At 45.7% G+C, this 14,959-nt stretch overlaps 1 protein-coding gene across 2 annotated transcripts in view; it reads right to left on the bottom strand.

Annotated features, from left to right (window-relative positions):
* FANK1 (fibronectin type III and ankyrin repeat domains 1) overlaps positions 1-14,959 on the bottom strand; it is a 105,676-nt gene continuing 90,717 nt past the window's right edge. For both annotated transcript variants that reach the window (XM_044935397.1, XM_025273902.2), the window contains exons 4-11: positions 9,184-9,265; positions 7,921-7,995; positions 7,074-7,139; positions 3,934-4,099; positions 1,081-1,224; positions 488-565; positions 350-394; positions 1-245 (exon numbers count right to left, since the gene is read on the bottom strand). In XM_044935397.1, coding sequence (XP_044791332.1) covers positions 180-245; positions 350-394; positions 488-565; positions 1,081-1,224; positions 3,934-4,099; positions 7,074-7,139; positions 7,921-7,995; positions 9,184-9,265 — 722 coding nt within the window. In that variant the 3' untranslated portion in view covers positions 1-179. The remainder of the gene's footprint in view (positions 246-349; positions 395-487; positions 566-1,080; positions 1,225-3,933; positions 4,100-7,073; positions 7,140-7,920; positions 7,996-9,183; positions 9,266-14,959) is intronic.

Below are 14,959 nucleotides of genomic sequence, written 5' to 3'. Positions count from 1 at the left end.
GGTAAAAAGGTGTATTTCAAAGTGGGAACGGTTGTATGTTACAAAAGTCACTGTGAACCTTCAACTAAATAAGTAATTAAATGTATAGCCCTCAGAGACACAGAATTTCTTCTTTCCAGTTCAAGTCCCGCTTTGGTTTGTTTCACTGGGCTTTGAGAGGGAAGTAAGAGGTTCCCTGGTCAGCGAACAGACGACTTCTTCAGCATTTGCTTTCTTTTCCTTTCTTCTAATAAGGAGAGGACATTCTAGATAAACAAAAACAGGTGCATGTCATCCAAGAGTTGGGGTTTTTTAATTTTTTTTTAAATGCTACAAAATTAGCCTCAACGGGCAGCAACAGCATCCCAACCTGTCTGTCGAAAACTCTGGCCATTTCGAGGACACCTTTGCCGAACTGAAAGACAATACAAGAAAAAAAAAATTCTTTCGTGCCTCTGTTCCCTCCTCCCCTCCAGGGAAATCTTGAGATGGAGATGGAGTCACATACCTCATTTTTCACACTTGCATCTGCCCCTCTGTCAAGAAGTAACTGGACTAATTCTTCGTGGTTATTCAGCACGGCCACCTAGAAAACAGGTCAACAGTGGGGTGTGAGCAGGAAGGGGATCTCAGTGCAGGCGGGTCCAGGACATCCACCAGCAACACCCTCCAGAGGCAGAGCCAACAGGGGCCACCGGGGCTTTGCAGGATGGGCGTGTGGACCCCACTGCACAGTGCCGGCAAACGCAAGGGAAGCAGAAAGGAAATCCGCTTTCTTCCATGTGAGACAACACGGCCGAGGCCAAACCCGGACAGAGAACAGCACTCCTTTGTTCCAATCCCAAAATGGCCCCAGAGACTGGAGTTGGCAATGCTTCAAGAAATAGTTGTAAAAAGACTACAAAGATACTAGACTGGGCTCCCCCCAAAAAAATGCCACGATGACATCACCATGTCTTAATTCACAGACCAGTGGGGAATACATACACCACCCAAACCTGGTGCTTTTATGCAGCTGAGCTCAAAAGAAGGGCTCTTATGCAGCAGCTGTGACCTTAATCCCACATGTCAAGCCAGGCTGCTACATGGAGCAAGTCGTACCATGAGAGGGGTCTTCCCGTCTTTGTCCTTCATATTCACATCTGCGCCTGCGTCAATCAGCAGAGAGGCGACCTCCTGGTTCCCCGAGACTGCAGAGACTCTCATGAGTGGGGTCCACCTGGAACCAGCATCCACAGCGTCCACCTGCGGAGCCACAGGGTGAGTGGCTCTCAGCCCACTTTCTTGTCCTGCACATCACTTGTGGGAAGCTTATAAAGCAATGTCTACTTGCCCAAATTCCCCCGATTTAGATAGCAGTCTTTCTAGACCTACTGATAATCAGCTGGACTGTGCTGACTTTGTTCACATTTACTCAGCGAGCATCTGTGTTTGGGCCACTTTAAAGGGTGCAGACAGGCCCCAAGATGCCTCTCACCACCCATGAGCATCTTCATTTACACAGCGTTCAAAGGGAAAGAAGATGGGATAGAATAATGAACATAATCCCCTTCTCCTTTGCCCCATGTGAGCTGCCTTATTTTCTCCCGCCTAACTTTCCTGTTTTTATAGTTTCTGCTTCTTTTTTTAAGTATCTTTGTAAGCAACGTTAAGTCCCTTCTGGAACAAGACAGGAATATAAACACCCACCCTGATATTTACCAATAGGTATTAATTTTAAGCAGAAGAATTACAAGTAAATACAAAGCAACCAGACCTCTGACATGAAGTCCAGCCTGAAAAATTAGCCAACCTAATGCCTTGTCCAAAACAAGAGCTTGCCTGCTAACAAGATGGGCCATTTCCCAACAGCCTAACCTACACCAACATCTCGCAATTTTGTGCTTTAAAAGACATTTTAAAATAAGGGAATGTAAATGTTGTCTCCTTCAATTCCATAAAGACTTCATCAATCCATGAGGCATGATACTGAAGGAAATATACACATGTGCACACAGATGGATACCTGGATGCACACACACTCACACACACACACCTAATGCTGTTACAGAAGAATTACTCAAAGAAATCTCTAGCTTCAGTAAAACATCAGACCAGAATAACAAACAAGGACCTGCCGGAAGAGCTTTAAGACCCTGCAGGTGATTTGTATGTTTGAGATTACCCTCTGCAACACCGTTAAGATTTGCAGCTCTTCTCCCTGCAAATAACAAATAACCTTTCTGGGCAGCAAGCTCTGTTATGGTTAAATAATAATAAAATAATTGCCTGCAATTACAGGGTGCTGTATACATTTTCAGGGCACTCTCATGCACATTTTCTCTTTGGGTCCTGAAGGTGAAACAGGGGTAGCTATTTTTATTCCTGGTTTACACATGTTTAAACCAAACCTCAGAAAAGTCAAATGGCCTTCCTGAGGTCACATGGCTCATTAAATGTAGAAATGGTTCCCCATGAAAATAAGTCACACTCAGTACAGATCATTCGATTCAAGAAGAGGGTGGTGATGGATTTGTTCCCAGGCCCATCCCTCCATCGTGCTGAGATCATCTACCTGCCACTCGCCGGCCACACAGAAATCTTCAGTGGACACATTTATGGAGCTGCAGTTCTACAGAAAAAGATGGCATTCACCCCAAATGAGTGTGTCCATAACTGAAGCAGAGAGAGCCTACACTTCCAAAATTCCAGTATTTAAATGTCGGTGGCAGAGACCTGCCCTTCTTTCAGCAAAGGTCAACCATCATTTTCAACTACAGATTCTCACTAGGTCCAAAGTATGAGCAGAACTCGTCATAAACCAAACAAGAGGAATGTGCCTGTCACTACCGCCCAAGGCAGGTGTGGGCCAGCCCTAACCACCAAGGCACACAGGCTGATCCTTTTGACCTTCTGTGAACGTTTCTAAAACAAAGAAAACAAGAAATGTAATAAAAGGGATTTACCTTAATGACTGAGGTATTTTTCCTTCAAGGGGCCCTCTCCTCAGCACTCTATAACCAGTGAGATCCCGCAGCTTAAGCCTTGCTTGCCCTCAGTCACACTTGAGAGAAAAACTGAGCAAATCTACAGACATCTTCCAGGAGACCTAACTCTTCTACTTCCAAGTTTATTTTCCAGGTCATCAGTTTAACTTCTCAAAACCGTGCGCCATCTGGCACTCACCATCAGGACAGCATTTTGTCCATCTTTCCTTATTTCCATGCCCTACAATTTTTATTTAACTTCTTTGAAGTCTTGAACTGAAGTTTTGGAAGTTATCAGCAGTTACCATAATTGAGCTAATTCCATTTGCCCAACTTCAAAGTCTCTATAGATGTCCAAACAACTCTAATTCTATTTGCCAAGTAGGATTTGTACTTCCTGATGACTTGAAACCAGGAGCAACACCTGCTTCGAAGCAAAGACACGAGAGCTGGAATGCTTTCTTTTTGATATAGTTTGCTCTTTGGAAATTTTTTGTAATGATTCATCTTTAAAGCAAAGAATAAAAAATGATCTAATTCTAAAAGCAGTAAGCTGTACTGTGACCGTAAGAGTTCTGAACGTCTCGGTGTGTCCAGCACCTGTGGCAGTATCTGGTGAGTGGTCAAGACACAACCAAGCTTTGCTGGCAGATGGAAAGAAGAGATAAATGAGGAAAGGAACAAACAAACAAAGTAGAAGCAACATTAGGTCCAGCTTTGGGTTCATTCAGCACAGCTTCCTTTCCCCCCCCACACAAGTTGAACCTCCATGACAACCTGAAGCCTCACTATCATTAAAACCCTATAATGATCTTTTTGGTCCCAAGGCTTCAGGAACCTTCTTGCTCATAAGTCAGAGAACTTCCTCCAGCGTTGCTCAGTTCAACTAATCAAAGGCATCCACAGAAGGCCCTGCTTCCCCTGAACCTGTGGAACAGCATCTAGGTTCCTCCCTCCACGTGTGCAGTTGATGAGGTGGGCCCCACACCTCACAGCCGTCCCCTATCATCCACTCGATCACGTTGCAGTGGCCTCCGTCTGCAGCCCAGTGCAGAGCCGTACAGCCTCCCAGGTCTCTGGTGTCCCAGGAAGCACCGTGTCTTCGGAGATATTTCACAACATCTAGGTGTCCCGCATAGCATGCAAGCATCAGACTGCAACACATGGCAGAAGAAACATTTGGCTATTAAGTGCCGTTCACGCTCAGGTCCATATGTATCCTCCCTGGTTTAAGCCTAAGAGAGAAGTCCTAATTTGGGTGGAAAAGTCAAGAAAATTATTCACATAACATGTATGTGTCTATCAACTAATAATCGACTGTGGTACATCCATTCAATAGAATTCAGCCGTAAAAAGGAAATGAAGTACTGAAACAGGCTACAATGTAGGTGCACCCTAAAACATTATGCGAAATAAAGGCAGCCAGACACAAAAGGCCATGGGAGTATTAGTTCACTCATATCAAATGTCCAGAATAGACAAGTCCATAGAGACAGATTAGTGGTTTCCAGGGCTGGAGGGAGAGGACATGGAGTGTGACTGTAATGAATTCAGAGCTTCCTTCTGGACTGATGGAAATCCTCTAGAATTCTAGAATAATGGTGGTTGCACAACTTTGTTAATATATTTTTAAAGGCTGAGTTGTACATTTTAGCAAAATTAATTTTATGGCGTGTGAATTAAACCTCCAAACAATGAATAATCACTGCAAATGAGTAAAATGTCAGATTTGAAACATACCTACCAGTCCATGGTGATAGTCAACAGAGAAAAAGAAAAGAAAAAACCTCACTGGCTCTGTCAGAGACAACCATTAGATGAAAGCCTGCCTCTAAATATTGACACTTAAAAATAAACATTTCATTGTGCTTAAAATAAACATTTGTGTTGTGTTTATAGAATAAAATAAGTCCATCCTCAGTTGGTGAGGGAAAGCTCTTGTTAAAAGAAGACCACCAGCAAAATAAATATGGGACGAATCATGGAATTAGAAAATCACTTTTCGGCAAGTCCCAATTAAACAGTGATTTAGGCAAGGATCACGGTGGATGCTAAAATTTTTGTATGAAAGGTTAATGGAGAATAGGATATTCACATGTACTGAATTCCTAGAACATAGATTACTTTCTAATTGTGATGGGAAACTATTATCTTTACCAAAGAAGGATTTAGCTGTTATACCCTAACCAAAGGATCGGAACTAGAATATCCAACCTGCATCACAGCCCTGAAAACGGAAGTCACAACACCGGTCCTGAGGTGCTCCTGCTACAGAGGTTAACCTGAATCGAATCAATCTGTTAAGCCTAATTCTAACTTTATCAGGAGTAACAAACAAGTTAAATGCCTCCTTCACACCCAGGAGACAGTTGAGCAGATCACAAGCATGGGGCATCCTCTAAGATAGTTGATCCCATCTCCTCAAAAAGTCATTGCTAAAAAAAAAAAAAAATTTAAGTACAAAAAGAGAGGATTAGTTCACGCGCACACACAGGTTTCACCTTTAGTCTACTTATGAGAAGTATTATATTAAGAAATTTCCTAATCAAGACACCTTTACCCTCCTACATGAGCCCCTTAGTTGGGATGGAAAAGACACATAAATGTCTTCACATAAAGACATGCGAATTGCTTTCTTTCTACCAGATTTTAGCAATAAGCCTATCCTCTGTAGCTTCCCAACTTCTCTCTGCTCTGGAGAAGTTCAAGGTCACTATCAGTACCTAGAAAATCTGAACAAGCTCATTAGAACAGACAAACCACAGAACCTGTTTTGGAGGTAAGCTTTTTAATACATTTTCCAGTTTATTGTATGGATATGGCTTATTTCAGATGTTCTGCTTATTGGGTTGATTTTAATGGCTTAAATTTTCTCTAATAAAAAATAAGTACCCATTTCAATGATTTGATCAAATCTATTTTAGACACAAACGTACCAATTTCTTTTCATGTTTAAATTTTCTCTGTTCTGCATCATTTCAGATTTCTAATTTTTTCTTCTGAGATTTAAGAGAAATTGGTCCGTTTTATTTCTCAGCAATTTTTATTTTTTAGTTAATTTATATTTTTTAATTCTTTTTTGTTTTTTGGTACCTTTCAGCTTTTTCTTTTCTTTTTCCTTTTTATGGCACTATTATTCTTCTTCACACTCCAGGATGTCTGATTCTAGGTGAGGGACCACACACCACTGTGGCTCAGTTCCAAAATTACCTAAGAGTTACTTGAAACACTACTGTTAAAGTGTGTAAGTGATTGTTTCAATGTTACTAAAATCTGTTGCTGCACTATGTCCAGAGGGCACAGTAGGCAGGCTTTCTGATTTTGGAAATTGGTGTTCTCTTCCTGCCCAACCAGGCATGATCAGGGTCTTCTAGCTACTCTTTACAAACCAGTCTGCAGTGCAGACACCTTTACTCTGCATCTATCACATGACTACAAGCTCCTGAGCAAAGGCTTTGCATTTTGTTCACTGTTCTACCCAAGTGCCAAGCATGGTGAAGCCTGGCATGTGGTGGTCATTCAATAGCTATTGGTTGATTTGAATTAATTAACTAAACAACCACTACCTTGATGGTTAATTTTAAGTCTTTCTAAAAATTCTCACATCATTTTAAGAAAAAGTTTGTGAGTATCGTGTTTTCATAAACTTCTCCTGTGATGCACTCAGTCCTTCCACCTCAGGGAGGTTGTTCTCTCGTTGTATTGTCATGATTGTTCCTCACTCTAGAGGCACCTAAGACTTTCAGTTAACAGAGTCAGGCGAAATGCAGTGAGAGCCCTTAGGGAGGTGCCAAGCGTCACAGGCACTTACAGCCAAATGCCCAGCACACAGCTGGAGATAACCATTTCAACATCCATCATTTACCGAGCGCAGAGAGTGTGCTGGGCTCTGAGCTAAGGAGGGAAGGCGCATTATAATAGATATCCCCAGAATCACCCTGTTGAATGTTAACAATAAGTAACAAATGAACAAGCCAGCTTTTGAGTCACCATCATTCCTTTGGGAACCTATCACGTCTCAGTACTGTCAAGAGAAACAAGAAAATACTGGGGTTAAGTCCAAAGCCCTCTGGGAGTAAGCCAAATAACACAAGCATGGCGACCACTTAGGGCAGGGCCCACACCTACCTGTCCTTGCCACTTCCATTTTGCAAATTCACATCTGTGCCGTGAGAAATGAGGATTTTCACAAGCCTAAACAAAACAAATTTCAGTATTGCTGGATAAGCAGTTTTGATGAGTAAGAACCCATGATAACTCAGGAAAAATGAACAACTATTTAAGACCTATCGTGGCAACACACTCTCCTCCATCTTCAGAGGCAGCTGGCTTTAAAGACCAGGTATTATTAAACTGGGAAACCACCTCTCCACACCAAAAAAAAAAAAAGTTTTTGCCCTTTATGTGAATTATTCATTGAAAACAGAAAACTTCACCATATGAAAAAACCAGACTATCAAACTAACTCATTGTCACTTTAACAGCCATTTGAAATGTTTTCAAATGGTAGCATAAATGGAAATCCATGTTCTATTTCTTTCAAAATGGCATTTTAGTAGTTAAAATATAAATATGATGGGGAAATATTAGTATTTATGCTTATCTCTGTGAAGAGTAGAGAAAATGGAGTGTGTCCGTGGAAATTTTATCTGAGCAACCTATCAGAGAAGTTTGTTTTCCAGAATGAATAGCCCTCCCCTTTTCTTTATGAGGAAATTAACATTCCAATAACCAGTTTCCCTAGGACATATAAAATACCTTGCAAAAATATCATTGAAATGGCTACCTCTCTTCTTTACCATGAGATTATACATTAGGTCCTCCCCTGCGTGTTGTCTGGTGTTATGATAAGAGCCACTGAGTTGGTGTTCAGCCCACGTGTGGCACAGTTTCGGAAAGAGAACCCCCACAGCCTTTCCCCTCCCAAACAAGGGGCTCCACCCTTTGCTAAGGGATGAGGAGATAAGGGCCATACCTGGTATATCCTCTCTGGGCAGCAACCATGAGGGCGGTGAAGCCAAATTTATTGGGAACATCAACCTTCACGTTGCTTGGGGAAAAACACAGAGGAGAAAGAGAGATTAACGCGCCTGCACCACTTCCTGTGGATTCACAGCTGACGCCTCTTGCAGAGCACAGGTGGTTAGAATGGTTCATTTTCCCGAAAATTCCAATTCCTCCCGGGCCATTAAGTTGTTGTTGTCTTAGACTGCCCTGCCTAATACGTTAAAGGATCCAAATTCACAAGGAAAGAGGAGGAAATTGCTGTAATTTCACTTGAAATAGGCATTTTCTCCAATGCAGAACCATTATGCAATTCGATAAAATCCTCCACCAAGAGCAGGCCCCCCTCAACTATGGAGAGGACACAGTGTCTGCGCTGCAGGCTCTCAGCTCCACCCACCACACGAGCCTGGAATGAGGGAGAGCCACAGTTCTCCCTTTATCCCATCTCACCTACTGGTCGTGAAGCTCTGCTGCTCAGAGAAAAAAGCCAAGCTCTTAAATAGCAGCTTGGAAGCTGTGGCTTTTTGCAGGAATCTTCTCCAGCTTACAGAGCCTCAATTCAGAGATGACCTGTCGTCTAAGTGAAAGTTGCTCGGTCGTGTCCAGCTCTTTGTGACCCCATGGACTGTACAGTCCATGGAATTCTCCAGGCCAGAACACTGGAATGGGTAGCAGCTCCCTTCTCCAGGGGATCTTCCCAACAGGGATCAAACCCAGGTCTCCCACATTGCAGGCAGATTCTTTACCCACTGAGCCACAAGGGAAGCCCCATCTTCTAAGATGCTCAAAACTATCAATTCAAAAAGGGTCTGGGTAACATCACCCCCTTTTCATTTGGGAAGCAGCTGCAGATAGCCCATCTGTGGCATTCATGGTCACCATTTCCCCTCTAGGGTTTTACCAGTCATTTGAATTAGAAACAGCTGATTGAGTGATTCCTTAATTTCATCAGGAATTAGACATGGGCAGTTAGGGAAGAAATTTGCCCAAATGTTATGGCATATAAGCAAGAATCAGAAGTTATTTCTGGGAAGAAAATGCAACACCCAGACTTGGCATTTCTGTCTTCAATGTTCATTAAATAATGCCATTTATGTGGGGCTTCCTATGGTCGTCCTTAAGAACCAGGCTGAACTCACACCAGTCATCTGAGATCGATTTTGGAGCCAGCTTCTAAGCATTGCTGTGAATTAAAAAAGATCTAAGTTTGTAAAAGGCAGAGTCCTCTCACCCTCCTTGCAGTATGCGCACCAACAGATCTTCATCATTGACGTTGACAGCTCTGTGCAAGTGTTCGCTACTTATGGGCTCTCCTGAAGAAAGCAGATGGAAAGCGGTCATCCAAAATACAGTGAAAGGAGATTCATTCCAGCTCTACTCCTCCTGCGGCCTCGAGTGGAAGTTCATGTTCACCTCTAAGAAGGCACTTGGCAACTTCGCTGAGTGTCTCTTACATGACATACTCCACTCCTCCTTTTACTGAAAAAAGACCTTGTTTTCACATATTAAGAGAAGAACATTTAGACTGTCCTAAAGGCTTGGGACATTTTCAAGTTATAAAAGCACTGCTGTGTGGATGTTATTTTGATATTTGAAAAATAAACCTTTCAGATTTCTTAAGACTTCATAAACGTCTCTTACGAGCAAGGGAAAGTTCCACCATCATCTCGATGGGCTGGTTTTGTTTGCCAGGGAGTCACTAAGCCATGTGAACAACAAACAAGAAAAGACAGATGGTTTTAACATTGGGAACCCACCCCGTCAGTCCTTCCCTAGGAACATAACATCCACTTCGGCCTTGTGGGGGCAGAAGGGCTCGTACCCAGAGAGGTGGGACATGGTGAGAAAGCCTCACAGTGGGGGCAAGCCTGCCAAGTGGGGGAGAGCCCAGGAAGGGTCCTGAGAAACAGTAGCGGAGCAACAGGACAAGAGAGGCCCTTGGTGCAGTGACTCCTCGTGGAAGAGAATGCGGCCGAAGCTCAAAGAGGAGCCGTGTGAGAGGGCAGAACCATGTGAAAGAAGCCATCCAGCAGGATGTTTATTTCACAGCTTCACGTGTTTCAGCTTCCATGACTTTCTACCTTTGTCAATGATTAAGTTTAAATGAGATAACACAAAGCACTAGACCAGCACCTACACATTATTTAAGTGTGTTTAGCAGTAAGAAAAAAAAAATCCACATGCAATACAGGAGACGTGGGTTCAGCCCCTGGTTGGGAAGGTCCCCTGGAGAAGGGAATGGCAACCCTCTCCAGTATTCTTGCCAGGAGAATTCCATGGGCAGAGAAGGCTGGCGGGCTACAGTCCATGGAGTCTCAAAGAGTCGGACACGACCGAGCACATATACACGCATGCAGGTAACAGGAATGGAGTGGCAGGTGCCCTGGCCCCAAGCAGGGTACCTTTCTTCTGCCTGGTGTCCAACCTCCCACACACAAGTAGCATCCTACCTGCCCCCACAGGTATCGAGCTGATAATCCCTGGCTTCCGTCATGTCAAAGGGCTCGTTCATCTAACATGTCTAAGGAACTTAGTCATATATGTATGGGAGAGTTGGACCATAAAGAAAGCTGAGCACTGAAGAATTGATGCTTTTGAACTGTGGTGTTGGAGAAGACTCTTGAGAGTCCCTTGGACTGCAAAGAGATCCTACCAGTCCATCCTAAAGGAAATCAATCGTGAATATTCATTGGAAGGACTGATGCTGAAGCTGAAACTCCAATACTTTGGCCACCTGATGTGAAGAACTGACTCCTTAGAAAAGACCCTGATGCTGGGAAAGATTGAAGGCAGGAAGAGAAGGGGATGACAGAGGATGAGATGGTTGGATGGCATCACTGACTCTATGGACATGAGTTTGAGCAAGCTCAAGGAGTTGGTGATGGACAAGGAGGCCTGGCGTGCTGCAGTCCATGGGGTGGCAAAGAGTCGGAGACGACTGAGTGACTGAACTAAGTAACATCCATCCCCGGTCTTCACTCTAGGGGGCACCAGAGAAAAAGAGACACACACTGGCTCCTCTCCTATCCTTCATGCTGTGGGGCTGACTTTCAGCTGTTATATTCTCAACTCTGAAAGAAAACATCCCCCACAACCGTCTTCTCTCATCGCACCTCAAGCTGCCTCCTGGGGCTCACCCCACACCTTACCCTCCCTCTTACGTCCAGCCTGCAGAGGTCCCTGGTCACCTGTGCCGGTGGAGAAACGGTCCAGGGCAGCTCTCAGCTCTGGAGCCCATTTCCTGCCAGTTTCCCTGGACGAGTCTCCCTGGACAGAGTACGAGCCGGGAAACAGAGGGGCAGAGGAATGAGTGGATCCCTATCAGAATGACCTTCAGCTGATACCCCTTCTTCTGTTCTGGTAAAATAAATTTAAGCCGAGTGAGAATTGTTCTTGAAACAACCATGTTGGTTGCTTGAGCTTGCCAAACTCCTCAAGACGTCTCAGCTACGTTATACTTCCTTCCCATCATCCCACACATAGTTTTATACCCAGGGCCTTAAATAAAAGCAGCACGATAAGCCATCAGAGGGCAAGGCCCACAGCCAGCCCTGGCCTTTGGAGAGGGGTCATCTCCAGCCCCTTGGTTTCGGGAGGGGCGATAGGAGGACACAGAGGTTTGCTCCCCAGGGGACATTTAGTGAAGTCTGGTGATATTGTGACTGATTGTCACGACTTAAGGGTTGGTACTACTGGAATCTAGGGGCTGGAGGCAGGGATGCCTCTAAACACTCTGCAGACCAGGGTAGCCCCACAACCTGAATTATCCAGCCCCAGACACCAACAGTGCAGAGGCTGAGAGTTGGATGGACTTAAAATGATCTATCCTTTAGTGAGCAAACGAAACCCAAAGTTCCCTTTCCCTCTCCCTTCCTGGAAAGGAGAAGGATGGTATGGTGGGTAAGTCCGTTACTGCACCAAAACGACCCCACCCCTGTGAATTGCAAACTTCAATCGCCACTAAAAACACAAAAATACATGATTTGAATGGAATCGTTTAGAGGAACATAGGAATTGTGTTAGTCGCTCAGTTGTGCCCAACTCTTTGCGACCCCATGGACTGTAGCCCACCAGGCTCCTCTGTCCATGGAATTCTCCAGGCAAGAGCGCTGGAGCGGGTTGCCATTGCCTTCTCCAAAACTGTCTAGAAGAACATAGGAAGCTCATCCTATTTCTACTGGATTTTAAAGTATGGTGTCCTAACTCGATCCTATTGAATGAATCTAGGACTTTACACGATGCTTTTAGATCCTCCTTCAGGCCACAGACCAGGACAAGAAAGGCTGAGGGAGTCGTCCAAGGAAGGAGTGTGGAGCTTGACTAGATGCTGACGTAGCTGACCAGTCCACTCTAAGCTTCCACTCTTACTAAACGTTGGGTACAAGCAGACATCTTAAATACACACCTATGACCCCCAACTCCTGCCAAGTGTGAAGGGAAAGGGGAGGCCTAAAGCTTAGCAGCCTTCAGAAATGTGTTGACTTCTTGGAATGTGAAGGGAAGTCCGAAAAACACACACAGCGCCCAGCACAGTGCCCCCTGACCACCTCCAGCCCATGCCGCCCCTCTTCTCTGCCCCAGGACACCTCTCCTTGTGCGGGTCCTCCCCCTCCCAGCCAAGCAGCTCTGCAGCAGGCACATATCAGAAAATGAAGGAAGTTCATTTCACGCTTAGAAGCTTGAGGACCACGCATAGCAGAGACCAGGGTATCATGATATTAGGATGTAATTTAAATAAATGTCCCCAGAGGCTCAGCTGGTAAAGAATCTGCCGGCAATGCAGGAGACCCAGGTTTGATCCCTGGGTCGGGAAGATCCCCTGGAGAAGAAATGGCAATCCACTCCAGTATTCTTGCCCGGAGAATCCCACGGGCAGAGGAGCCTGGTGGGCTATAGTCCATGGGGTCGCAAAGAGTCAAACACAACTCAGCAGCTAACAACACATTGCCTGTCCTGGCTTCTGTGACGGGTCATCAGCACCCTCTGAACTCATTCTGAGAACAAAGGGACACCTCATAGAAGAGAAGGAAAACAACATAATTGCTCACCACGCCCTGCTCGCTGAGCTCCAGCAAAAGGAAGCAGTAACTGCCATCAGGGATGGAAGTTCTGTCTCAGCATTAACTCACTGACCCTCTCAGAGCCCTGCCAGGAAGGCAAAGAGGAACTGAGTATGACCACCAGCCCCAACAGGGACCACCAAGGCTTGAAAGGTCTCACTGGTTACAGGAATTGACAGAGAAACAGAAAAGAAATGCAAAGACTCTTGTTTGCAGGGCAGAGCAGCTCCTCCCATTCCCACTCTAGGCAGGAGTCATGAAGAACAGAGAGGAAATTCCAGGGTGAGCAGAACGTTTCAGTCCACCGCCCCCAAGCCCTTCAAGACACCATGAGTCTGGCCCAAGGGACTGCCGTCAGTACGTTCAACAGAATATGACAAAGGCAGGCTTTGCATCTGTGGGTCTGTTTCTCTGATGTTGACCCCGGGTGTCGCAATTCCAAATACTGAACTGATGCTGCCGGTGGTGAGCACCCACGTGTGTTAGACCGGTGGCACTGGTCAGGTGGGACCTCGGGAGGGGACACCTGGCCAGGAGGGGGAGGGGACAGAGAGGCATTTGGAAGCCTCAGCTCACGTTCTCTAGGAGGGTCATTTAGCTGCAGATGCCCTGGCAGATATTGAAGCGGGGTGATAACACCTTTCTTGGTGGAATTTAAGTCTCTATTAAAAACAGTGAATAAATGATGAGCTCATTGGGGAAAATATTTGCCAATTAAGAAGCAGCAGCTGTTTTTCTTTCTTTTTAAGGGCCCAACTGATTAAAATTGCATGCCTCATTTAAGCAAGATTCTCATGTACTTTACCTGGGGAAGGAAAAAAAAAAAAAAAAAGGCTGAGCATCCTTTATTCAAGCAAAATACATGCTTTTGTGATTCATTAAAACACTTTCAAACCGAATGCAAATTATCAACCCACAGAAGCATTTTCGCTTGTTTTATATAATGTGCACATTTTTAATTCTTTGTTTGGCATAATCTGCCTCCTTAGAAGAGTCTGCTTTGTATATTATAGTAACAGCCTAAGCGAGCAGCAGCCAGCCAGAAGGAAGAGGTACCCTATCCTTCCCACCCAGGAGAGGGCCCTGAGGTCCCGTGCGCGTCCTGGATGCAGGAGCGTCCACTGTGACCGGATGCCCGGCTCCCAGGGCATCACCAGGAGCCTCGTGTCCAGCTCACCTTCATCCCTGCAGGAGGCCTTGTCTCTCGACCCGCGGAAGCCATAGACCACAGTGACAAAGGCTTTGGACCACTGGACCAGTTATCCATGGCTGCCTCTCCAAAGTCCACTCGGCAAGGAGAAGGCACACCGGGCTTGCAGCACCGCCACTGTCAGCTGACAGGCCAGGAGCTCTGGCGGTGGCAGTCCTCTGTCTTCCTAGAAGAACTCCAGGTGGTGCCCTGACTCCCCGTAGCCTCTGGCCACAAGGCCCAGGAGCCCCTGCCCTGGCTTCAGTGGGATATTAAGGATGCCAGTGGCCACCAGAGGCCCCTCTGCACCTGGTTCTGCTCACCTGGCAGGTTCAGGGGGCACCTCCCCAGCCAGTGGGAACCAGAACCACCTCCTGAGACACACAGGAAAGCAAGCCGAGCCAGTCAGAGCATCTCCTCCTCCTCCCGAGTCTATCTCGGGGCATTTTGTTCACTATCCGCCCACACGTGTCTTAAGGATTTTCTATAATTAGACATAACTAACCCATCATCCTCGCCCTTCAGCGCACAGTAGGTGGAAGCCAGGAAAGACGAATGACTATGTAAAATAAGAGGCAATGGAGTGTTGCCAGAGGCGGGGAGACCCTGAGACACGGCTCTGTACTGGGGGAGGACCTGAGTGCCCGGCAGGCCAGGGGCAGCCCCACGAGGACCCACCCGGAGCAGAGCTCTGCCCCTGGAGTGGACTCGACAGGCCCAGGAGTGGAGGGGAGGGTGTCCCAGAACGCAGGGGTGGA

The sequence above is a fragment of the Bubalus bubalis genome, chromosome 23, assembly GCF_019923935.1.
Source record: "Bubalus bubalis isolate 160015118507 breed Murrah chromosome 23, NDDB_SH_1, whole genome shotgun sequence".
NCBI classification, from domain to species: domain Eukaryota; kingdom Metazoa; phylum Chordata; class Mammalia; order Artiodactyla; family Bovidae; genus Bubalus; species Bubalus bubalis.
Note: the sequence above shows the minus strand (reverse complement) of the source record. Positions and strands in the feature narration are given on the sequence as shown.